Source organism: Rousettus aegyptiacus, unplaced genomic scaffold (assembly GCF_014176215.1).
Source record: "Rousettus aegyptiacus isolate mRouAeg1 unplaced genomic scaffold, mRouAeg1.p scaffold_m13_p_3, whole genome shotgun sequence".
NCBI lineage: Eukaryota > Metazoa > Chordata > Mammalia > Chiroptera > Pteropodidae > Rousettus > Rousettus aegyptiacus.
The window spans coordinates 172,789,152-172,813,631 of NW_023416306.1; the positions used below are offsets into that span (position 1 = coordinate 172,789,152).

Below are 24,480 nucleotides of genomic sequence, written 5' to 3' on the forward strand. Positions count from 1 at the left end.
GCTCGGCGATCGCGGGCGGAGTGTGGCTTTTAATGAACTTTTTCAAAGATCGAATTAATAACCTAGATGAAATGAACCAATTTTTTTTAAAGACACAATCTGTCAAAACTCACCCAAGTAGAAGGAGACTATTTGAATAGGCCTACATCTATTAAAGAAATTGAGCAGCCCTTACAAACAGGAAGCACCAGGCCCCGGTGGGCTCTCTGGTAAATTCCCTACAACCCCTTCCAGCAGACAGAGACATTGCAAGGAAAGAAAACTTGCAGACCAGTAGCCCCCATTGAATAAAGATGCAAAAACCCTCAACGTAATATGAGCAAACCCGATCTCACAATGTATAAAAAGAATCGTACACCGTGACCAAGTGAAATTTTGCCCAAGTGTGAAAAGCTGGTTCAACATTTGAAAATCGATTGATGTGATGCACCCGCTCAGCAGACTGAAGCAGAAAACTCACATGATTATCTCAGTAGGTGCGGAAAAAGCATCCAACGAAATCCAACACCCATTCACGACAAAAACTCAGTAAACTAAGAATAGAAGGGATTACTTCCGTTTTATTTTAATTTTACAAAATAAAAAATTTAAATAATATAAAGCTACAGTAATCAACACAGTGCGGCATTGGTAAAAGGAAAGACAAACAGATCAATGGAACCAGACAGAAAACCCAGAGACAGACCCACAAAAGTACAGTCAGCTGATTCTGACAAAGGAGCAAAGCTGGGACGATGGAGCGAAAACAGTGTTTTCAACAAATGGTGCTGGAACAGCCGGACGGCCACATGCCAAAAAAAAAAAAAAAAAAAAAAATGTAGACGCATATCTTATGCCCTTCACAAAAATTAGCTCAAAATGGATTGCATAAAGTGCAAAACTGTAAGACTGTTAGAAGATAACATAGGAGTGCACCTGGATGACCTCGGGTTTGGGGATGACTTTTTGGGTACAGCTTCAAAATCACGGTCCATGAAAGGAAAAATCGATGAGCTGAATTTCATTAAAAAATAGAAAAACTTCTACTCGCAAAAGGCAATATCAGAGAATGAGGAGACAAGCCACAGACTTGGAGAGAGTATTTACAGAAGACACATCCGATAAAGAACTATTATCCACAGTGAACGAAGAACTCTTAAAAACCAACAGTAAGAAAATGAACAACTTGATTTAAAAATGGCCGAAAGACCTAAAGAGACCTCTCACCAAAGAAGATATACAGATGGCAAGTAAGCGTACGAAAAGGTGGTTGACATCCTGTATCGCTGGAGATGTACGAGTTAAAAACAATGAGAAGCCACTGCACACCTGTCGGAGTGACTTATCCAGGACGCTGACCAAACCAGGTGCAGCTGGGACTCTCTTGCAGCCGGTGGGGACGCAACATGGTATAGCCACTTAGTTAGGGAGACAGTGCGGCGATTTCCTCGTCCAAACCCACAGAATAGGCAACACCAAGAGTGAACCCTACGGGCATACCGAGGACCTTGGGCGGTGACCAAGGCCAGGGCGGGGGCAACAGGTGTAACAAATGTCGCCCTCTGGTGGGGGATGTTGGTGGCTGGGAGCCGGGCGCGTGCGGAGCAGGGGTAGATGGGAGATCTGTGTACCTTCTGCTCAGTTTCTCCGTGAACCTCAAACTACTCTAGAAAATAATAAAGTTTTTTAATTTAAAAAAATTAGGGATCTGGCACAGAAATGAGGAATCGCCAGGCCAGCACTGAAGGGAGACGGGACGTGGAGGGTCTGCAGGGCGGGAGCGCCTGCAAGTCCTCTTTGGGGAAGGAACCTGCGCTCTTGGCCTCAAACTCTGCTACCAGTTCTGCTCAAGGTCGGCGAGGGGCACGCAGAGGTCACCGCGCCCCGTGGACAGAAGCCAGGCCAGGGCACCCACGGGCAACAGAGGCAACAGAGCAGACGTGCCAGACTTCAGACCGGGGAACATAGTCAGCTCTATGTGTTTAAAGAAACACGAGAACTGCTTGTAAGTGTCTGCGGGGAGCAGGGAACTGCGAAAAGCCGCTGCCCCCACCCAGCGGTTCCGCTTACAATGTCAGTGATTTGTCTCCACTGGTTTTGAACTTGATACAAATAGAGTTGTACCCTGTGTCCCCTTCCCGCCTGGTGTTTGTTCAACATTTTGCTGTGGGCTTCATCCCTGTCGTGGGGCGAGCTGTCGTTTCGTTCTCACGGCGCGCGCCGTTCCGTCGTGTGCATCGGCCCGAGCCCCTCCCCGGGCCTGGACTTCTGGGCTGTTCGCACGTTCTGCTCTTTATGAGCCGATGCTGTGAACAGCCCGCGCGTCTCCTGGGGCTCGTGCTTCGAGCAGGTCACCCCCGGCCGGCCTGGCAGGGCTGATGCTTGTGTCCTCACGGGGAGGACGGGGGCGTGGTTCTCCGGGGTCCTCTCCCAATCATGAGGATTCCGCATTCGACCCACACAGACGGCCCTGGGAAAGCAGCCGTGATGCCCGCGGACCCTGGCGAGGGGCCACACCCTGGGTCACGTGGGGCAGGCATTCAGGAGCCGTGGGCGGGAGCCTCGACTGGGGTTTCCACCAGAAGGAAGGGGCAGGGCAGGGTCAGCAGGTTTGGGATTGTCCAGTCTGAATCATCCATGTGGGTGCTGGTGCACAAGGACAGTCCCTGGCATCTGGAGCCTGGCCCTGGGTGCTTAGGGCAGGGAACCAGTGGCCCAGAGTGAGAGGTGATGCAGGAGGCGGAGGCGGTGTAGGCTCCAAACTGGTTCGCAGATGATGGGGTGCAAACCAGTTCCTTCCGGATCTCTAGGAATTGTCAGACCCTAGGAGAGGCGGTCCCTCCTCCAAGGTCAGCAGGGCTGACCTGGATGTCCAAGCATCAAGTGCAGCACCTAGAAAACCCAGCGGTTCCACCTGCCCGGGCCTCTGTGTGGGACGCTCAGCTCGCAGCTTCTGAGACAGAGGGCGGCTCGAGCGAGGACAGGGCGACATGCCGGTGCCCGGGATGCGGGGGACACCTGCTCTGTCCAGAGCTTGGGCCAAGGCAGACGCCCTCCGTGCTGCCGTGACAGACACCCTACCTCGCCACCCTTTCACTGAGCATCGAGTCCTTCGTGGGCGTGGGGTCTCAGCGCCGACTTCGCCTGGGTCCAAGCCCATCCCTGCCTCCATGGCCGTTGAAATGGAACATCCCGGCTCCGAGACCAGCAGATATTACCAGGGCCGCTGGAGCACCCGGGCCAGCTTAACGCCCGGTCCTCTGCTGCTGTTTCATTGTGGCCAGTGGCATTTTCCTTTAATTAGGTTCCCAGCTAAGGATGAAAGGTCTTTTGTTACATTTCCTCCCAAGCGTGTAAGAGTTCCCCCTTTAGGAGATTTCTTGGCTCTCAAATCCACCTCAGTTGTGGAAGGGAAGGTGGCGTCTGCTCTGCAATGGCCACCTGCTCACCATGTTCCGATGTGGGGGTCCTCAGCACAGGGTTCTGTGTGGGGAGGGGCTAGGGTTAGGGTTGGGAGGGCTGCTAGGTGTTGCTAGGGGTGCAGACAGTATCATTCAGTGCTCAGACAAGTAGAACAAGGTGCAGGTGAGCTCTGCAGGTGAGCTCTGCAGGTGAGCTCTTACAAGCATAGCCTTTGCAGCAAGCATATTTCCAGAAACGGAAGTGCAGATTAACTTTTACTGAAAATTCCTCAAATTTCCTCATCATCGGCCCAGCCGCCACGTGCGGAGGGCTGAGCCAAGGCTTCTCCCCATGTCACTGGAAGTAAGGAAGGACCCACACCACGGTGGAGGGGGACGAACAGCTGGGTCTGAGAGACAAAGAGCCGCCCCACCCCCACCAAGGGCTGTAGGCGCTGGGCGTCCCCGCAGAGGAAGCAAGTTCGGTTTTCGTTTCTTTGTCAGTTTCAAGGGGGGACTCTGCCCTTTTATTACCACATCACACACACGTGACTGTCATGCCAGACCCCCCGCAAGCATCACTGCGTGTGTGAGCAAGCTCCTTGACAAGGTCGGGCAGCTTGCACATGTAAAAATTAGTTTCGAGTTTTCTTATTTAATTGAGAAGGGCGTCGGAGTGTCTGAGGCGGCATGTGGACTCCGAGGCCAGCGGCGCCGGGAGGGCTGCGGAATGCTGAGGGACAGTGATGGGCCCCAGGGCCTCCGTGGTCACTGCCTCTGGGTCTCACAAATGCCACGCTACCCTGTTCTCTTGGGCTGACAGGGGACCCCAGAGTCCCTGGGACCTGAGCTCTGGTTGTAGCTGCCAGCCCCCGAAAGACACGCGGACCGCCAGAACTCAGTGAGTTATAGGAAACACACTTTTTATTTAGCTAGCTGGGTCTGCCAGGGGTACGCGGACCCCAAACTAAGCAGCAGCCAAATGCAGAAGTACAGGGTTTTTAAGCTCAAAATCCTATTCTTCATTCTGTCTAAACACGAAGGGCTATCTTTCTTCTGTTCATTACCTGTCGACCCACAGGTCAGGTAAGCAAGCCGGAGTACAGCAGCAGAAAGCTTGTTATTAGAATGTTATGTTCTTCTAATTAAGAAGCCTATGTTCCTATGGTGATAGTCAAACAGTAATTTCCTGTAAGCAATACATTTCTAGCAGTCATTTTTCAGCCACCACACTCTGAGCTCTCCGAAGCCTGGACGGGAGCCCATCTGGGGGAGGGGCCTGCGGAGGGGCTGCCCCTGGGACACTGGGGGGGGGGGCGGTGAGGTGTGTGTGTGGGGGGGGGGGGTGGCCTGCATCCCAGAGCGTGGGCTTCGGCGCCCTCTGGTGGGAATTTGGGCACCCTGCAGGCTACTCTTAAAGCACAAGAGACAACTGAAGGCTTGTGGAGACTAAGGGGCCGGGACAGTCCTGGGTTTGTCCCCAGGCCAACCCCGAAGAGCAAGGGTGACGCTGCAGAAGCCGCTCTCCCCTCTGAGCCTCAGTTTCCTCATCTGTGAAGATGATGGCAGCTAGATGTCGTCGGGGACGAGGCAGAGCTGACGAGACCGTGCGAGTGACGGCAACCGCATTCCCTGAGTCTCCCACGGGGACAGACAGACGAAGGGGCCGAGCCCCACAGCAGAGGGCCACGCCGTCCTGCCCAGTCGCTGCACCCTCTGCCCGCAGCTGCCAGGGCAAGGTGCCCACAACCAGGATCTTCCGAAACAGCAACAGCAAGCCTATGGGTGTCACGAGTTTTTGCAAATACCTTCGGCTCACAAAGGAAGCAGCCTGACAACACTCGATCTGCTGAGATACATTCTTTTGGTTGAACACTTATTTTTCACTTAAAAATCATTATTAATGTTAACAAATTATGGGGTTGTCATTTTTTTTAAATAAATCAATATTTCTAAATGAATATCATTTTATGTAATTAATTTATTTTAAAATCTACTGGTTCATATATTCTCATTTACTTTATATTTAATGAATACTAATTTTCAATTTTAACGAATTACTTTGATTTCGACAACTTAATATTATAAATAAACATCTCAGTTTTAATTTCTAGCCATCAATAGATAGAACACCTAAACTACAGTTCTTTAGTTCAATGATTAAGAAGAGTAAACGCATCCTAGACCAAAACATTTGAGAACTGCTGGCCTAGATTTCACATCCTGCCCCCAGGCCAGTGGCGCGGTGTCCCCTTAAGGCAACTGGACCCATGCCACATCCCGCAGAGTGCCTCCCCGGGCTCCCCACCCAGGGCAGGACCCTGCCCTATCGCCTCCCTTGGAGGAGGCCGTGGGACCTCGAGCCCTTGCTCACCTCGTCCAGAGCCGGAGGGATCAGCAGCAGCACCTGCAGAGCTGTCTCTTCACCTCCCCCTCCTCCTCCAGCACCTTGCAGCCGTGCAGTTTGTCCCGTCTGCTTGGGAGCAGGAAGAGAGCTCTGTGCACCCGTGAGCCCCGGCTCTGTGCACACGAAGTCTAGGGCAGTGGCTCCCAGGGAAGCTGGGACACCAGGAGGCTCCCTAGTCTGCGTCCGTCTCCCCTCCCAGAGCCCCCAGGCAGCCTACCAGGGAGCCCCAGGAACTGTGGGAAGGGCTCGGGACAGCACCTTACACGGCTCTGCCTCAGAGACTGGCAGCGAGGGGTGGAGAGACCAGACTCCTTCGCAGCCCCTTGGCACCCTCAGCGCCTCACAGGCGCTGCCTTGGCACTGCCTACACTTGCCTCCCGGGCAAGTCTTCGCCCCCCTCTGAACTGTCTTCCTGTCTGGGCATGGGGGGCACAGAGCCGTGTGACTCTTGCCCAGGGTCCCACCCCTGGCAGCCACTGACCCATGACACCTGGGGACCTGTGCCCTCCACGAAGCCCTGTCCCCACCCTGGGCCCTGGCAGTGCCCTGCCTCGCAGATCACCTCTCTCCCCCATCCCCCCCGGCCCGTCGTGCTGCCTTGTACCTCAGAAAACCGGGGAACCTGTCACGGAGGGAAGCCAGCCAGCTGTCCAACGTCTGACTTCCCCTGACTTTGCCAGGGAGGAAGAGCTCCATGATGGACTCCCGCAGTTCGACCAAGCCAGGACCCTAAGGGGAGAGCTGCCAGGTCAGGAGGACCCACAGACTTGACCTGGGGATGACGGGGGACCCCCATTGTTATCGCTGAGCCCCCCAAAGCTGTCCCGGCCAGGCTCGCCTGCCCCTTAGCTGTCGACGCCCCCAGCCCCAGCTCAGTGTTGCCGTGCAAGCCCGCGTTGATTTGAGGCCCACGCTGGACTGGGTGCGGAGGCCGGAGGGAGGCGGGAGCTGGACAGGGGGACGGGGCAGTCGGCACCCAGCACCCGGACCCCCCTGAGGCGTTGGCAGCTCACCGCGTGCTTCCCGAAGACCTCATGCAGACTCCGGGTGTCTGTGTCCACCTGGTCCCGGAGGTCCTCCCACTTCCTGGGCTTCCACATCCGGAGATGGGAGACCAGGGCCTGCACGTACTCCCCAAAGATCGCCATGTACAGACTCTTCCTGAGGCTCTGGCCCAAAAGACAAGAAGCTGGGAAGGCCTATGTGCAAGGCCTCGGGACTCGGTCTAACCGGGCTCAGCGGGGACGGGGTGGCAGGTGCTACACAGACCCCCTTGAGCCCGGGCCTGCCAGGACCTGTCCCCACCGCCCCGCGGGTCAGACCCTAACCAAGGGCCTTCGGGCATGGCCTGCCTCAGCTTCTCAGCAAGTGACGCCCAGAGCCCTCCCGCCTTGGTAGCGCGGAGGCTGGCCGGGGTGACCATGAAGGCTGTTCACCTTGGTCAGCCTCTGGCCCTGGGCCTCCCTGTCAGCAGGACGGTCCCCACACCCTTTGGACCTCTGCTTCCTTCTACCTCAAACAGGGTGGAGGGCCTCAGGTGGCTCCAGTCCTCCAGGCCCTGCTTCAGGGACTGCAAGGCTTGGACCAGGTTCTTGTCCTTCTTTCTGAAGTGATCCCTCAGCAGACTCTGAGGACCGAAGGTTCCACGTCACCGCGGCTGGAGACGCCGGGGCCGGCTGTGCGCCCCTCCGGCCCTCTCCTCTTCTCCCCTGCAGCCCTGCAGCCCCCGGCCCTCCTCGCCAGGCCCTCGGTCCAGACCAAAAGAGACCCGCACGCTGCGGAGCCAGAGGCTCGCCGCGGTCCGCCGCACGGCTCCGTCCGCCCTCCTCCTGCGACTCCCAGGATCCCCCAGGCCCCACTGCAGCCCTTGACTGGCCCTCCTGCCTGGGACCCTGTCCCCTTGGTCTGCAAAGCACTGTGGCACCACCCCAGACCGCAGTGCTGCTTGGCCTCCCAGATCTGCATTCCAGAGACCACAGCTCGGCCCTCCGGGAGCGCAGCCCCAGCCCGGCCGGCGCTCAGGGGACGTCAGAGCAGGCCCGGCGGGGCGCAGAGGGGGCCTGCTCGGCAGGCGGCCGGGGGCCTGAGCAAGTCCCAGCCCCGCCACACCACGCGGCCTCAGCAGCAGCGTCGCTGTGCTGACGCCGAGTCCCACGCATCGCTGGGGCCACCCCAGGCGCAGTGCGGAGGACCCTGGGGCCGTCTGTGCCCCCCACCTGCCCCGCCCCCGCCCCCTGCTCCCCCTCCCTGGGCCGGATTAGCAACATCTGCCACGGCTCCGGGTGAGGCACAGCCAGTGTTCGGCTGTGCCCTGGCCGTCCTGGGAGGAGATAAGCTCTCCGGGTCTTTCCGCACTCAGCCGTGCGCTGGGATCTCTGCGGAAAGACCCGCGGCCAAGGCCTCAGAAGCCGGTCTCCATGGCGGAGGCCGGATCGCAGGACGGGGCTGCTGGCCAGGAGGCCCACTCGCACCAGCTGCTCCCATCTTCCTGCCCAGGAGGCCCCTGTGAGGACAGGGCCAGAAATGGGTCCTAGGAGGCCCTGAACCCTGACTTGGATGGGAAATTTCTACCTGTAGGTCCGCACCCTGGGAGGACAGCTTGCCCTGGGGTCAGACCCTGGGCATCTGCCTCGCGAACAGTCACAGCTCCGGGGGAGGCAAAGCGGGGTGGGCACAGAGGCCCCGACACACAGTGGAGGGGGCTTCGCCTGTCTGGGGTTGCACAAGCTCAGAGCCAGGAAGGGGGAGGGGTCAGGCCCAAGGGAATCGGGGTCGGGCCTCGGCTGGCCTGGCAGAAGGAGCAGGTCTGGCCAAGGCGACAGATGGATGCAGATGTGGACCCTGACCCTGTCTAGGGAGGGGCCCATGGGAGGATGTGGCAGGCTGGAGCCAGGCCTTAGAAGCAAGGCCACGCCCAGCCCACTCGAGGGACATGGCCCCTCCCCCAGCCAGCAGGAAGCAGACTCTGCTCCTCTCCCTCAGACGAAGGACTCTGGCACAAGGCGGGCAGGAGGCCGAGCTGCGACACCTCCAACAGGGCTCTGTCACTGGAACTTTGCTGTGCCCCACCCCAGGGAAGGCTCTGTCGGGCTGGACAGGGGCCTGGGGGACACGGCAGGGCCTCCCTCCCAGAAGCAGAAAAGCCCCCGGCCAGGACGGTGCGGTGCGGGCAGAGGTGTCACCTGGCACAGCGCTCTCACTCTGGACAGAAGGTGGCACCGGCTGTGGTCCTCGATGACGTCGATGGTGTCTCGCACAGCCTGGCCCAAGCTGGCCGCTGCGCCGTACCCCTCACTCAGCTCCTGCCACGTTTCCCTGTTGGGGGCAGCGGATGGGACCCTCGGAGCCATGCACAGCCCCTGCTGCCCGCCCGCCCGGGCGCCCCCAGGCAGATGGGAAGCAGGAAACCCCACCCCTTTCTGCTGCTGCTCTGGTCTGTTTCAGCCGCTCGCTGATTTCTAAGTGAAAACCTGTCTCCCTAGAGGCAGCCAGTGTCATGGGGACGTGGCGTTTCCCATACAAAATCGTGCGTCTGTACTCCTGGAGGGGGGCAGTGCCCTTCCCGCCGTCCACACGGATCGGCCCCCGGGGCCTGAGGCCCACCAGCCCAGCCGGGGGCGCACGGGATACTCGCCTGAGGATCTGGCAGTTTCGCAGCACGTGCATTCCAGAGAAAGTCCCCGCATTCCTGCTCCAGAGGAGGCGAGTGGCCTCGGCCTGGTACCTGCGTGCGAAGGCAGACCTGTCCTCCCCACCCACCAGGTGCAGCCCCGCAGGTCGGCCCCGCCCCCCTCCAGAGGGCTCCCCGCCACAGAATCACACATGCGGGTGACGTGACCGTGAAGCCCACGGTGCAATTAGGATTCACGCAGGTTGGCTCCATGCCAGGCGTGGGGGCCAAACACTTCCTAAGGATTTTTTCATTTAACGCTCTCAGCGACCCTTTGTGGTAGGTGCTTCCGGAAGAGGACAGGTGCAGGTTTTCCCGTGGTCTGGGATCAGGGCTCTGGAGGCCGCACCCTGAGGCCCGCTCTCCGGCAGGCTGGAGAATCGGGGTGGGGAGAGGGCCTCTGGCCTCGGGCAGGGCCGAGCAGCACCCCTGGAGCCCGGCTGGCCCCCGGGAGTCCAGGTAAAACCTGGGGGTGCCCAGGCCCCACCTAGGCCATTGTAGCTGCCCTGGGGCAGAGTAGAAAAAGGGTGGGAGGAGCACCCCCCCACTCCCCAAAGGCAAGGAAAATGGGGTGCACTCGACAGTCTGAGCTCGAGAACTGGCCAGCCAGGGCATTGTCCCCCACAGAAGCAGCGTCCCCACCCCCCTCTGGGCTGGGGCAAGAGCGAGGCGCCTGCCTCAGGGGCAGGGCTTAAAGGAGCACCCGAAAGTTTGGTGACCAAATAAACAATGTTTTTAAAACTCGAAATCAGTGCGAAAAAAAATCTCTGGGGGGAGGGGAAATGTAAATCGTTTCTTCCATTAATTAATTAATTGGAAATAGATTAATTAATTAAAATCTATGATGAGCGAAACACCAACCCGTGAATAAGGGCAGGACGTGGCCCCCGCTTTGACGGTCCCCTGCCTGCCGTCGCCCTAGCCCGGCCCTGCCGCAATCCGGAAGCCGTGAGCCTCACGCAGCAGTCAAACGTCGAGGCATTGAAATTAAGGAAACTCTAGACTTCAGTCCTCCACGGAGCCAACACAGCAGCTCCGGCTGGTGCCTCACGTTGGGCAGCGCTGACCCGCGGCCGCTTCCACCGCCAGGCCGGGAGGCAGAGCGGCCAGGACGGCGGGGACCCGAGGCCAAGCCACCCGGCCCCACGTGGGGGGCCAGCACGGCTGGGGGCGGTCAGCACTCGGCTTGGGTCCAGTGGTGCCAGCTATCCATGCCTCCCCACGTGTGCAGGAGCCACCTTTCCACTTACCTTTCCAGAAACCGTAAAAACCTTTCCAGAACCATGGCTTGAACCTGGCTGGTGACAGGCGGCCCGATGTCTTGGACTGAATTTATGGTTTCTTCCAATAGCTGTCAGTTAAAGCAAGCAGACTCTCAGGGGACACCAGGGCCGGTCACAGAGCCAGTAGGCACTGGGACGACGTGACCCCCTCCAGCCTCAAGCCCGTCACAGTTGTCCCCCACCCCCCTTTGCCTCATGTCCTCAAGCACACTGTCCTTGCTCCAAGTCCCAGGAGCCTGACCTCCGTGCTGCACCGGCCCGCGGCTGGGCCCCTCTCCCCACAGCCCGATCCTTCCAGGCACTCCTACCCAGGCCAGGCAGGGGAAGGGGCCGGGGCCCTCGGGGCGGGCTCAGAGCTGCCGACGGGCATTCACCTGGAAGAGGTCGAGGAACGTGTGGTAGGGAGACGTGCCCCAATTTTTCCACTCGCAGATCAGGACTTTTTCGAGATGCTCCTTCAACACTTCCTGCCGAGAACACAGTAAAAGCAACTCGTGTGCTGCGGTGCTCTCTGGGGCACAGCCAGGTCCAGTCCCTCTCTCGCTAAGGCCGGTGCGCCCCGGCTGGGACCGAGCGAGGAGCGAGGACTGGAGCCAGCCTGGGACCCCTGCCAGCCAGCAGCCTGAAACGCCCTGTCCACAAAAAAGCCCTCCTTTCACGGCCCCCGGCCCTCTGCCCATGCTGGGCGGCCGGGGAGCACCTTCCTGGCAGGGCGCCTGCTCCCTGTCGTCACCCCCTCACTCACTGGGGGGGGCAGTGCGCACCCTCCTCTCCTCGGGCACCAGAAGCCGCGAGGTGGTCGTGAGCTGACAGGGGCGGCCAGATGCCCAGAGTGGGCGCACAGGCCGCAGACTGCCAGGTCTGACAAGGCCTTGGCCGAGCACCAAGGGGTCTTCTTGGCCTGTGGGGCCTGGGCTGGGCCGGGGTGCCCAGGGCTCTGGCACTCTGCTCCTGGCTGAAACCCAAGCATGAGCCCTCAGGCCCAACCACAGGCGATGACAGGGCTTCCTGTGACTGGCTCACAGGGAAGCGGCCATCCGCACCCGAGCCTGGCACGAGGCCCTGCACACGGTCTTGGGGCGTCGCAGGCAGGGCCCGGGCCTCTGCTCTGGGGTCTGCGTTCCTGGCCCGCACGCCTCCGTTTGGAGCCTGCTTGCCCAGCCCTTGGCCAAGGACACCTGACTCCGCCGCAACTCAGCCCTCTGTGCCATTCCATCCGCAGCCCCCCAGGGCCTCTCCCCCCGCCCTCCCTGTGTGCGGGCGCCCTGGGCAGCGAGGGTCCCGACTCCACGTCAGGCTCTTGTTGACAGCCACCACCCAAGACAATCCGAAAGGCCACACTGCTCCTGTTGCTCTGCCTGCCGTCTGAACCGGCCACTAGGACACCTGGCGGCTCGGCACAGCCTGTGACCGTCCGTGAGCAGATGCCAGGCAGCGACAAACGCGGCCTCCATCTCGGCCCAGACCGCGGCCTCCCGGGTTCGAGGAGGGCCGTGAGGAACAGGAGACGCACACCCAGGCGCCCAGAGGTGACGGGACCCTGAGTTTGGCTAGTGCATCTGGTCAGCAGCCAAGGAGAAGCCTGGGGGCATTTACATGCCAGTTTTTGGAAAATTCCAGTTAAATCTATCCATTTTCTTTCCCTCAGTGTTGTCGTAAAGCTTGGCTCCTGGGGCTGTGAGCTAAGAAAGGCGAGGGCCTCTCTGCCCCCCGGACACCTCTCTGCGGGAGCCACGCCGTTTACACATCTGTGCCCAAGGCCAGGCTTGTCACGGGAAAAGCAGTAGTTTGTTGGGGGCTCACGGAATGCTCGGCCCTGGGAAACCTGGCTCTGTTCTCCCTCACCAAGGGGAGGGACTCCTGGCCCGGTGCCCCCTCGGCTGCTCTATGGTACCCCTCGTGCCTCCACCTGCAACACCCTGGTCCTTCCTGCTGATCGCGGTCAAGGGTCAGTGCCCAGCCCCAGTGCCGGGGGCGGACCAGGCTCTGGCTTGAGCCCCTGACCCCCCCACGGGCGCATTCCGGCTCCTCCCCCAGAGGCAAGAACAGGGGCCTTGGTGGCGCCCACTCCTGGTCGTTTACCTGGGTCAGCTCCACCAGGGTCTTCTGTACTTCGGACATCCAGGTGACAAACACCATCCGGTTCAGGAGGCTCTCTGCCTCAGGTTTCTGGGAGGGACCAGGCGCATCCAGAAGCGTCTCCCTGAGGGAGTTGCAGGAGCCATGAGGGGCACAGAGCCACGCTGGGGGGCGGGGCGGGGGTGAGGGCCGGGCGTGGGGCACGGCTGGGAGCTAAGGGCAGCGACTCCGGGCCCAGGCCCTCAGGGACAGTGACTGCGGCGGGCTGCTGGTGCAGACGATTCTGCGTGGTACACGGACCCAGACACACGGACCCCCCCGACACACGCAAACACACCCGAACACACACACAGACCGCAGAGCGAGCACGTCGGCGCACGTCTACACGAACACGTGTGCAGGGCACGCGTCGTCCCCGGGGCTGGCCACGCCCGCCCTTCCCTGACGCCGCCCCCTGCCTCGGGCTCTTTGCCATGGCCTCCATGTCCACCTCAGCCCCGGGCCCGAGGGCCCTCGCCGCAAGGCGGCGGCATCACCCGGCCCCCGGGAGACTCACCCCCGCTGCCCGAACAAGGCGGTCCGGCCCCAGGTGTACAGCCTGTAACAGCTCTCCCAGTGGAGACAGGGCAGGAACTCGGAGAGGCGGCTGAGGAGGACCTCCTGGAAGCACGCCGCGTAGACACCCTCGAGGGGCCCCAACCGGCCTGCCCCCGGGGGCCCCAGCCGCTGGACCACGGCCTTGTCCAGATCCTCCAGGTAGGGGCCCAGCTGGTTCCTGGGGTCCCAGGTGGGCATGCGGGCCTCAGCGTCACTCCTCAGCAGCCTCTCCAGCTGACGGCCCCAGGCGGCAACTCCACTGCCGCGGAGGGCGCCGTCCTCCGCGACCTGCAGCGTGTCCCGCGCCCACTCTGTGGCGTCCCTCACCGACTGGAGCTTTCGCTTCAGCTCCTTGCTGTGCCCGACGCCCTCCAGGGCCTGCTGAACCACCTGCCACATGCTCTGGGCCACAGCCTGGTACTGGGAGCTGAGGTCCTGCCCGTCCTGTGCCGACGACATGATGCTCAGGCAGGCTTCCCGGAACTGCCCCTCCTGGACCAGCTTTGTGACGCCTGGAAGAGAGACGTCTGGAAGAGAGACACCTGGAAGAGAGATGCCCGCAACAGGTGACTCGGAGGGACCAGGAAAACGGGGAGCAGGGGAGGCGGGCCGGGCGCCTGCGCGGGGCTTCCCCGGTGCGAACCTAACTCGCACGGGAGGTGCGTGGGCCCGTCTCTACAGAGCTCACCCTCTGGGGGGACCAGCAGGACGACCAGATGGCCAATCAGAAGGGCCTGTGGGAACAGGAGCCCAGGGGGCCTTCGAGGGTCGGAAGCCACGGGTCGCTGGCTGCAGTTGCAGGAGACTGGTGAGCTCCGCACGGCATCGCCCTCGGAGCTGACGACCCTGAGCTCCCAGGGCCCTTCATCAGCCGTGGGGTGACCCCAGCACCCCGAGATCGCAGAGACACAAGAATGGGGTCCAGAGAGCTGGCAGAGAACGTTCTAGCGGAGTTTTCTCAGCAGGGCCACCTGAGGGCTTGTTTGTGCCCCGGCTGGACTCTGATTTTCCGACAGTTCCCAGGGGTGCTGTGGGTGCCGGTCCCGGGGCCATGCTGGGAAACCACCGCTCCGCTACGGTAGCACAGGGCAGCCCACGCCCCGCCTCCCTCCACAACTAATAGGTAGATCAATAAGTCATTGATCGATCTATAGATATAAGTACAGTTCACAGGTAAATTGATAACATAGATGGTAGATAAATGACAGGTATAGCTATTAAAGATAGATGACAGAGATTTTTCACAGAGCCATCCCAGGTGGCGTCTGATCCATAGGCAGGGCGGAGGTACAGGCAAGGGTGCACGGCCTGTCTGTCCCTCTCTCGGGGTGCCTAGGGGTCCCTGGGTTCGGCCCCGTCTGCACACGAAGGCGTCAGCCCAGGCTTGGGCAACAGCTGGAAACAAAGCCTCTGAGATGTGGCTCTCGGGTCTTCTCTCCAAAAGTTCAGAGAGAGGCGTGCACATCGGTCCGCATGCCCGGCACACCGCGGGAGACGGGCGAGTGAGCGGAGGGAAGTGTCCCTCTGCCCGGGCCAGTGCCCAGTCGGGCCCTCTGTTCCACCCCAGACAGGGTGGCGGCCTTCTCACGGTCCCCTCGTCTCTACCCGCACCTCTCCCCTCTGTCTTGCTGCTGCCGTGCCTGTAAGCAGTGACTCGGGCCACCTGTGGGGCTCTCTGCCCAGTGCCCTGCTTGGGGCGGGGGGGGGGGGGGGAACCATGCCTTCCCCCCTCCATTCAAATGCATCGCTCCTCAGGGGCCTTGACACCCTGTGATGTTAGGGGCGCCACAACCTAAACGAGCCCTTAAGGGTTAAGGATAAAACATGCTGGGCTTGGGCTTCACAAGAACAGAAGACAAATAGCAGCTCAGCAGCCCGTGACACCAACATGTTTGTACAGAGAACTCTGAGAACTTCCTTTATTTTACACCACCTGTGCTTGACCGATCAGTACATGACCAGTACCCCCTTTCCTCTTCTTTCCTTCCACTGCCCCTTGTCCCCATAGCACCAGCTGAAGACCAATTATATTGTGACAAGTCCCTTTTGCCTGCCCCCCTTTGTTCTTGCTGTATAAATATAGCTGCTTTGTAAAATAAAATTTGAGGCTTGATCAGAATACTGTCTTGCCTCCACTCCTTTTTCTCCGCCCGTTTTTCCTTACAGGCTGGGTCTCCCTCGCCCCCACCAAATAACAAGTCCCGCGGGTCGGGACAAGTGGCGCCCAACGTGGGGCTCGAGGTAGAGACCCTCGCCGAGACGGACCCCTGAAGCCGAAGTGCGTCGCCCAGGCCCCCTCACAGAAGAGAGAAGTTGAAGTTGAGGACGCCTCTCACCGCTCATGAGAGTCACCTGTCCTCGGTAAGTCTCCCCTCGTCCGTCTCCAGAAAGACGGGCCCCCGCCCTGGAACGGGCCCCGCCCTGGAACGGGCCCCCGCCCTCGAACGGGCCCCCGCCCTGAGACATGGGCTCCCAGCTCTCTAAAGAAGCGGTCTTTATTCGAGACCTAAAAGAATCTCTTAGGGAAAGAGGAGTTAGAGTTAAGAAAAAGGATCTCATTAAGTTTTTTCTCTTTATAGACAAGGTTTGCCCTTGGTTCATTGTTAATGGACCTGAAATTCACCCTAAAAAATGGCAGAAAGTAGGTCGTGACTTAAACGATAAGCTCCACAGGGAGGGGCCCGATGCGGTCCCTGCCACCTCCGCGGAGGCTAAACAGAGAAGGTTCCCTTCTGCACTCCTCGCCCAGACCACTAGCGCTGCGCTTGGGGCCTGGAGGGCACTCCCTATTTCAGGGGCTGCGACTACTCCTCTTACAAAAATCACTCAGGGACCACAAGAAGATTATAGCGAATTTGTCAGTAGGCTCCTAGGGGCGGCGGAAAGAACCCCCGGGGAATAGTTCCTGGAGAACTCTGGCAAATGGATGTTACTCATCACCCTCCCTTTGGAAAACTTAAATATATCCATGTCTCTATAGACACCTATAGTGGGTTCATTTATGCCACCCCCCAAACCGGGGAGGCCACCAAACATGTTATTCAACATGTCATAGCTCTTTTGGCCGTCATCCCCCAGCCAAAAGTTTTTAAAACTGATAATGGGCCAGGCTACACTAGCGCCTCCTTCCGACAATTCTGCGCGCAGCTCGGAATAAAACACATCACGGGTATTCCCTATAACCCCCAAGGACAGGGCATTGTGGAGAGAGCTCATCAAACGCTAAAAAATATGCTCCTTAAAATACAGTCCGGAAATACTGCCCTTTATAACACAAGAGCCAGCCCTAAAACCCTAATAAATCATGCCCTATTTGTCCTCAACTTCCTAACCTTAGACGCCTGCGGCAAAACAGCTGCTGATCGTCTCTGGCACCCGGCCACTGCTTCTGATTATACACAAGCACTTTGGAAAGATCCCCTTACCAATAAATGGCAGGGCCCAGACCCTGTTCTTATCTGGGGTAAGGGACACGCCTATATCTATGACAAACAGGCTCAACATGCCCGATGGTTGCCTGACCGGCTACTAAAACTCTATAATCCGTCCAGGGATCCACAGCCCTGAGACCTCGCTTCCCCTCCGTTCTCTTACAGATAACCGCCTCGTCCTCCAGAGATGCATTGCAGAGGATGGTCTCCAGCCCCTCTCCTCCTCACGGGAACTTTGCTCTTCCTCCTGTTTCTCGTACTTTTTACACCTGCATATAATAATGTACCTACTCCTGCTTTGCGGACTTTTTGCCTCCGTCCATACTCATCAAATATTTAATTACACATGGCAAATCATTAACTAGGCGGGCGATGTTGCCCTTTCTATGTCCTCTTTGGCGGCCACTACCCCTTGGCCCACCTTCACGGTCGACCTCTGCAGGCTAGCTGCAGGAGCATCCTCAGACTGGGGACTCCCAGATACATACCTTCCTCTCTCTGAGGCGCCCCAAGACCCTAATGCTAACCATCGAGCCTACTCAGGGACGGGATGTGACTCAGGCCAAGCAAGAACTGCCCTTAGAGACCTCGACTTTTATGTCTGCCCGGGTGGACACAGAGATAGGGCCCTTAATTACAGGTGTGGCTATAGAGAATCCTTTTTTTGTGCCTCCTGGGGCTGTGAGACTACAGGTGACGCCTACTGGCATCCCAGCTCCTCTTGGGATTACATTTTTGTAAAAAAGGGGTGGAATGACACAGGCCCCAAATGGTGGGGAACCTCAGCCAACCCAGTGTGCACCAAGGAAAACGCTACTAAGGGCTGGTGCACCCCCCTTCTCATAACATTTACTGATAAAGGCAAACAAGCCCCCTTAGAGGGATGGCTCAGGGGTCATGAATGGGGTCTACGGCTCCATATAGGAGGGCCAGACCCGGGCCTCCTATATGAAGTGCCTAATACAGAAAGAAAAATTATCTTGGGACAAAATAAAGCTCTATACCCTGCACTCCCTCGCTCTGGCAGTAAGAAGACCTTAGCTCCTACACCGCCCGCACCTCCTCGTGCTAAAAGCACGTCTACCCCCATACCTGCCAATCGCAGCTCTTCCAGTACACCCTTCCAGGCGATCTTGCCCTCCGTTGGGCCTTCTGTAGGTAACACCCTAGTGTCCCTTGCTAACGCTACTGCCCAGTCCCTTGCTAATTCCTCTTTTGAGACCTGTTGGATCTGCTTTTCCCCTATTCCGCCTTTTTATGAAGGAATTGCCATAAATGCATCAGACATTATATATACCAACAGGTCTGAGCTTACACGCTGGATAAACTTCCCTCAGTCTTCGGCCTCTCCCGGTCAAACGCTGTCCCAATTATCGGGAATTGGAACCTGCGTCCGCGGAGCTAACTTGCTCCTCCCCCCTGAACTTACGCCCATTTGTAATTTGTCCCTAGTTCCTGATACCTCCCACCAGTTTATGGTCGCTCCCAATGGTACTTATTTTGCATGCTCCTTTGGTATCACGCCTTCCATTGTTCCTACGCTACTGATTCAGAACCATGAATATTGTGTAATTGTTATGCTTGTCCCCCGCATTTCAATACGTCTCCCTTCTGATCTCCTTCCCTTAGATGACCCTGCCTCACGAGTTAAGAGAGAACCTGTCGCGGCTATAACTCTTGCTGTTCTCCTTGGGCTGAGCGCCACTGGCGCAGGAACCGGCATTGCCTCTATAGTCAACACTAGACAACAGTTGTTCACCCTTAGCCTCGCTATAGATAAAGATATTCAAGCATTACAAGAGGGCCTTAACAATCTCAAAGAATCCCTCGTATCTCTCTCTGAAGTAGTATTACAAAACCGAAGCGGCCTCGACCTCCTCTTTCTTAAAGACGGGGGATTATGTGCCGCATTAAAAGAAGAATGTTGTTTTTATAAAGATAGAACGGGCCTTGTCCAGGACAGCATAGATAAAGTCAGAAAAAGCCTAGAGGCCAGGCAAAAACAGAGAGAAAAAGATGAAGCATGGTATAAAAATTGGTTTTCCACCTCCCCACTCTTTTCAACATTGCTCCCTAGTCTGTTAGGACCTTTCATAGGCTTGCTCTTATTACTTACCTTTGGCCCCTGGGCGTTCAGGAGAATAACAGATCTAATCAAAAGACAGGTTGACTCGGCGCTGTCAAAAGGGCCCACGGTATACTACCAACAAATCACAATGACAGAGCCCTTGGAAGAAGCCGGCGCAGCCCTAAATTTCTCCACCTTGGCCCAAGAGGGACCTCGACCTTGGTATAGCAGGTTTGGTTGGTGGTAAATACCCCTCTCCCTACGGGGACGACATAAGGGACAGAGAAATGTCTACCTTCACCTTTGATAGACCAAGGGAAGGTATGGGCATCGAGATGGGTGCAGATGCAAAGCTACTGCAAGGGAAGACCCACTAGAGGGTCCCCTCTGTCCTTCCCTGAGAACATACCTGGTTTGCATAGAGGTTGGTATCCAAATCACAATCTAAAACCGGCTCTGCCTCTCCTCCCCAAAAGATACCAAGAGCCAACAATAGATGGGCGTATATAGCCCACGGGAGGAACCAGGTCAATGTTCCCCCACTCGGTTAAGGCCTGCCTTTCTAAAAACAGAAAGGGAGGAGATGTTAGGGGCGCCACAACCTAAACGGGCCCTTAAGGGTTAAGGATAAAACATGCTGGGCTTGGGCTTCACAAGAACAGAAGACAAATAGCAGCTCAGCAGCCCGTGACACCAACATGTTTGTACAGAGAACTCTGAGAACTTCCTTTATTTTACACCACCTGTGCTTGACCGATCAGCACATGACCAGTACCCCCTTTCCTCTTCTTTCCTTCCACTGCCCCTTGTCCCCACAGCACCAGCTGAAGACCAATTATATTGTGACAAGTCCCTTTTGCCTGCCCCCGTTTGTTCTTGCTGTATAAATATAGCTGCTTTGTAAAATAAAATTTGAGGCTTGATCAGAATACTGTCTTGCCTCCACTCCTTTTTCTCCGCCCGTTTTTCCTTACAGGCTGGGTCTCCCTCGCCCCCACCAAATAACAAGTCCCGCGGGTCGGGACACTGTGATGCCGGCCACCCCGGCTGCTCAGGGAGGGCACTGCGCCCAAGCAAAGGCCACTCGAGCCTGGCACTAGGGCTCCCTGACTGGGCCCACGGCGTGGCTCTCCAGGGACTGGGCTGTAATCCTCAAGCGGGTAGCTGGTGGCAGCTCGTTAGGACGGCGTCCGGCCAGGGGAGTCTCCCTCTGCTGCTCCCGAGGCTGCTGCACCCCGTGCGGCCCCCGCGCTGGCTGTCCTCCCCTACACCTCATCGGCCCCCCTCCTCGAAGCCAGCCTGGCAAAGGCACAGCCATGGCAAATTCCTGAGCGTGGGTGTTATTCTCTACGCTTTCCTCAATGTCCTTAATTTCTGAGATATTAAAAAACGAAGTCCGTGTCATGAGTTGAACAGTGTCCCACCAAGATTCACGTCCCCCCGGAAGCCCTCCCAGTGCGCCCTTGCCCAGAAATGGAGTCGTCGCAGGTATGAGTAAAGGTGAGGTCCTCAGGGAGAGAGGGGCCCTTGGCCACTGTGACTGGCGTCCTTATGAGAAGAGAAACAGCGGCCACGTGGGGACAGAGGCAGAGACTGGAGTGACACATCTATAAGCCAAGGGACACCAAGGGTTGCCGGCCACACCAGGGGCCGGCAGAGGCAGGAAGGACCCTGCCCTTCCTGGAGGGCAGGAGCCTCAGAGGGACCCCGGACCCGCCAACACCCAGATTTCAGACTTTGGCCTCCAGGACTGTGAGAGAATTCTTGTCTGCTGGTTCGAGCCCCAGCTGGTGGCCGTGCGCTCGCGCCCGGGGACTCGCGCAGGCCGCCCGCGCCTCCCGGGGCTGCCCCCGTCATGGCGCCTCTCAGACACCGCCGTTTCCACATGGCGAAGGGAACATGAGTCGCCAAAGCCTCAGAGGGTCGTGCGTGCTTCTCAGCAACAAAGACTTCTTTAACTAAGGCATGTACGTTGTGTTTTACACACACGGCCATGGCACACTAGACCACAGCACAGTGGAACACAACGAGCGTGCCCTGGGAAACCAAGGGATTCGTGCGGCGCGCTTACCTGTGGCCCGGAGCCGACCTGGCGGTGCATCCGAGGTCCGTCCCCAGGGCCTTAGGTTGGGCCAAGTCCAGACTTGGCTTAACAAATGCGGCTGTTACTTCCTGTGGCCCGTTCCCCGAGGGCGAAGCCCTGGCCTCCGAGAAGCCCGCGGGCCGTTTCTGACTCACCTGTTCACCAGGTGAGTCTCAGCACCGAGACTGCGCCTGCCTCTGCCCGGGGCCTGGCCTGCGTTCTCCCGCAGTACCACGCTGTCCGAGCTCGCCGGGGCCCTCACCCGGACACTGCCCTCTCCCGGCCCCAGACCACCACCGCCACTGGCTGGAGTCCTGCCCCCGGACCCTCTGACCCTCAGTCGCCGGTGCCCTCATCGTGGTCTCCAGCTCCGGACTGAGAGGGCAGTGGCCTGGCCATGCACCTGGCAGGCTCAGCGCCCAGCATAGGACCTGCACACACACCCTGGGATCACCCTTCACACACAACCCTGGGAGAGCGGGACGGAGAGGCACCCTCCAACCCCCAGGCCCTTGAAGGACCTACATGTCAAGGTCAGAGGAGCCCTGAGGGCAGCCCGGGCTCAGGCGCAGAGAAGCCGCCCAGGAGACGGGCTGCTGCAGGGCCGACCGAGAGGGCGGCTGCGAGGGGCGAGCGGGGTGGGCCTGACCCACAGGTCCAAGCGAGCTGGGCAGGATGGCAGGCACACGGTGCCGCCCCATGCAGCTGTGAAGGGGAAGTGTCGCCAGCTACCCTGCCAGGGCCCATGGGTGCCGCACCCTGGGCCGGGGTCCCTCGACGGGGGAAATGGGGTCTCTCAGTGAAAACAGCTGAATTTACGGCACATAAAGAACCGGCCGGGGGACAGCATATGGGATGGACGTTATTCTGACCCAAAGCGGGGCAGGCGCCAATAGCATTTAACTATTTGGGGCGGGGGTGGGTGAGAAGGTTCTGCATCCACTCTTCGTAGGTAGCACCTTGTTGGGAATGACTAACTAGATCGGACTTGAGCGTAGGCACTGGAGTCTCTGTGCTGTTACCTGGCTCAGCCCCCGCCCGACCCCAGGTATCATCGTGGATGGCAGCCACGAGCCGCACACGGCTGCTGGGCGCTTGAAATGTCCAAACTGAGCTGTACTGTCCGTGCAAAACACACACTGGATTTCAAAGACTTAGTAGGGGGGAAAAGAATGTAAACTGTCTTAGTGATATTGGTACCGCTAGATAGTTGAAACGCTGAAATACTGCATTAGCCATATTGGGCTTAATAACATACGTTGCTAAAATTATTTTCACCTATGACTTTCAATATAGTTTACGGCGACTGCTAAAACCTTGAAGTGACCTGTGTGGTTCATGCTCTGTCCCCACGGGGCAGCGCTATACCAGAGTACGCTCGCCCCTCTGCCTCTGATGGGGGACTCCTGTTTACCCCACACCAGCCCAGCTCTCCTCTGGTGGGGGTCGTGATCCCCCCACCCAGAAACAGAGGAGCCGCCCTCACTAAGCCCCGAGGGACCCCGGGCTTCCCAGCTCCATGGAAACACAGCCGTGCTCAGAATATTTCTCACAGAGGGAGTGGGCTGGCCCGGGGGGCAAAGGTCACACGTGAGAGTCACCACTGTAGCCACACGTGCCCAAACGCTCGGGTGACGACAAACTGGCCCGGCCGGCGCCCACCGAGTCCCGTGCAGGCCTGTCACACTGTGGACAGCTTGGCCATCCCAGGCCAGCTGGCCAGCTTCCTGTGTTGCCAGCCAGAGCAGCTGGCGTGGGAAAGGAAGTAAAATGACCCTGAAAAAGTAACCACGCCGGGAGGGACGGCCCAAAGCCACCAGGCACAGGGCTACGAGGGTTTGGGGACACCCCTCCGGTATCCTGCCACCCGTGGATCAGCTGATAAGTGCTTGTCCCTTCTGGGACGATGCCAGTCTCTGTCCAGATGACAGATACGTGGAGGCAGTTGGTGACACCCCATCCTCCCCTGCTGCTGGGCTCCCCAGATTAGAAACACACCAGCTCCTCCCAGCGAACTTCCTCCTCTCCCCGCAAGTCCCACTCAAAGCCAGACAGCGAGCGTCCCCGGGCACAGGCTAAGCGGGGCCACGGGGACACAAAAGTGGATCAGACCCGGACCCCCCCCCACACACACACACAGTCCCAATCCCTCCTCAACCTCCTCTTCTCTCACCCTCATGGCCTCAAAACCCGGGCCCAACCTGGCACCCAGCCCTGGTTGCCTGGATTTGAACCTTGACCTCCTCGCTTGCTGTGTGCCCCCGCACAAGTGAGTCAACCTCTCTGAGCCTTTGTTTCATCAGCTTCGAAACGAGCTTGGCATGGTAATCCACGGCGAGGCGTTCTCACAAGCGAGATGACTATGGGCTGGTTCATTCTGGGTTGGTCCCAGAATTCATAACTTTTTAAATTCTACTCTCTGAGCCCCCACGGGCTCAGCCCTCCGCCCAGCCCCAGCACAGCCTGTCGCATGGTAGGTGGTGGTCGTTCACAAGCCAGCCCCCCTCGGCATGTGGGGTCCTCCGGGGTCAGGAAGGAAGCATCTTATTACTCCTCCTGGACCCCTCCGGCCCTCGGGGCGACAGCAGGGTACACAGTGAAGGAAGGAAGCGATAAAGGAGCAGAGGAACGAACGACGGAGGCACAGAGGAAGAGGCCGAGGACCTGCGGCCCGCGGCCAAAGGCACCTGCAGAGGCGTCTTCCCCGCCGCTAGCCTCTTCGGCTTCTTCGCGCCTGGCCTCTTCGGCTTCTTCGCGCCTGCGGAATCGTCTGCGAAACCTTCTCCAGCGCTCTTTCCATCTTGAAGGTCGGCCCTGGGGCTGTTGTTCGGGCTGCTGTTGCGTCTCCCCGGACAAACCGGGCAGCTCAATGCTGGCCGAGACTTCTCCTGGCTTGGACTGCTTCTTATGCCACCGCTTTCTCAGGCTGAATCTGAGCATCCTTCGCCTCTGCCCCATGCAGCCACCTGGCCCCACAGAAGGATGACTCTCTGAGGAGCTCGACTCAGCCAAGCACAGGCAGCGAGCCTCTGGGTGGCTGCCAGAGAAACGTGCTCTCGCCAGAGATAAGGAAGTCAACATTGCTTGGACTGCCCCAAATTTCACTGACCAGAAATTTCCCTCCAAGCAGAGATGGGAGTGGCAGGTTGATTATTTATTCAATCTGCTCCCCTGACTTCTGGGGCCGGCCCCATGAGGCCATGCAGCTGGGCGGGCCGCCAGCGAACGTGAGAAAGAGCTTTCCATCGGCCTGTTTAAAAGCCTATCGTTAAAGAAGGAATTACTCATAGCCGTGATTTCTTTCTTAATTATACAGAATCCACGACGCAGAACTGCCTGTCGTGGCCGTTGTTAGCGCACAGTCCAGCGCAGCAGGGGCACTTCCTGTCGGCCGGCCGTGGCCACCGTCATTTCCAGAACTTCCCCTCTCAGGAAACTGAAGCTGCGTTCCCATCCCCGTCCTTGTCCCCAGGGGACACGAG

At 58.5% G+C, this 24,480-nt stretch overlaps 1 protein-coding gene across 13 annotated transcripts; it reads right to left on the reverse strand.

Moving 5' to 3' along the window:
- Positions 1 to 584: 584 nt before the first annotated feature.
- LOC107498384 lies at positions 585 to 24,225 on the reverse strand. 13 transcript variants are annotated; one of them, XM_016121436.2, is made up of 12 exons: positions 23,686 to 24,222; positions 13,376 to 13,958; positions 12,823 to 12,943; positions 11,115 to 11,207; positions 10,708 to 10,808; positions 9,422 to 9,511; positions 8,970 to 9,102; positions 7,301 to 7,414; positions 6,801 to 6,956; positions 6,392 to 6,516; positions 5,755 to 5,900; positions 585 to 3,462 (listed from the first exon to the last, which is right to left on the reverse strand). In XM_016121436.2, exons 1-11 carry the CDS (start codon positions 24,077 to 24,079, stop codon positions 5,804 to 5,806), a joined length of 2,007 nt encoding a protein of 668 aa, XP_015976922.2. In that variant the 5' UTR covers positions 24,080 to 24,222; the 3' UTR covers positions 585 to 3,462; positions 5,755 to 5,803. The 13 variants fall into 13 exon arrangements, with proteins under 13 accessions (XP_015976922.2, XP_015976926.2, XP_015976930.2 ...); XM_016121440.2 differs by having other exon boundaries at positions 5,755 to 5,856; positions 23,686 to 24,219; XM_016121444.2 differs by having other exon boundaries at positions 805 to 3,462; positions 5,755 to 5,853; positions 23,686 to 24,215.
- Positions 24,226 to 24,480: the final 255 nt, after the last annotated feature.

Coding starts and splice junctions, on each gene's coding strand:
- LOC107498384 (XM_016121436.2), bottom strand. CDS start 24,079: ATGTTGACTTCCTTATCTCTGGCGAGAGCACGTTTCTCTGGCAGCCAC. Junction 12,944..13,375: donor GCCTTGTTCGGGCAGCGGGG/GTGAGTCTCCCG, acceptor CAACTCCCTCAG/GGAGACGCTTCTGGATGCGC. Junction 10,809..11,114: donor CGTTCCTCGACCTCTTCCAG/GTGAATGCCCGT, acceptor TTTAACTGACAG/CTATTGGAAGAAACCATAAA.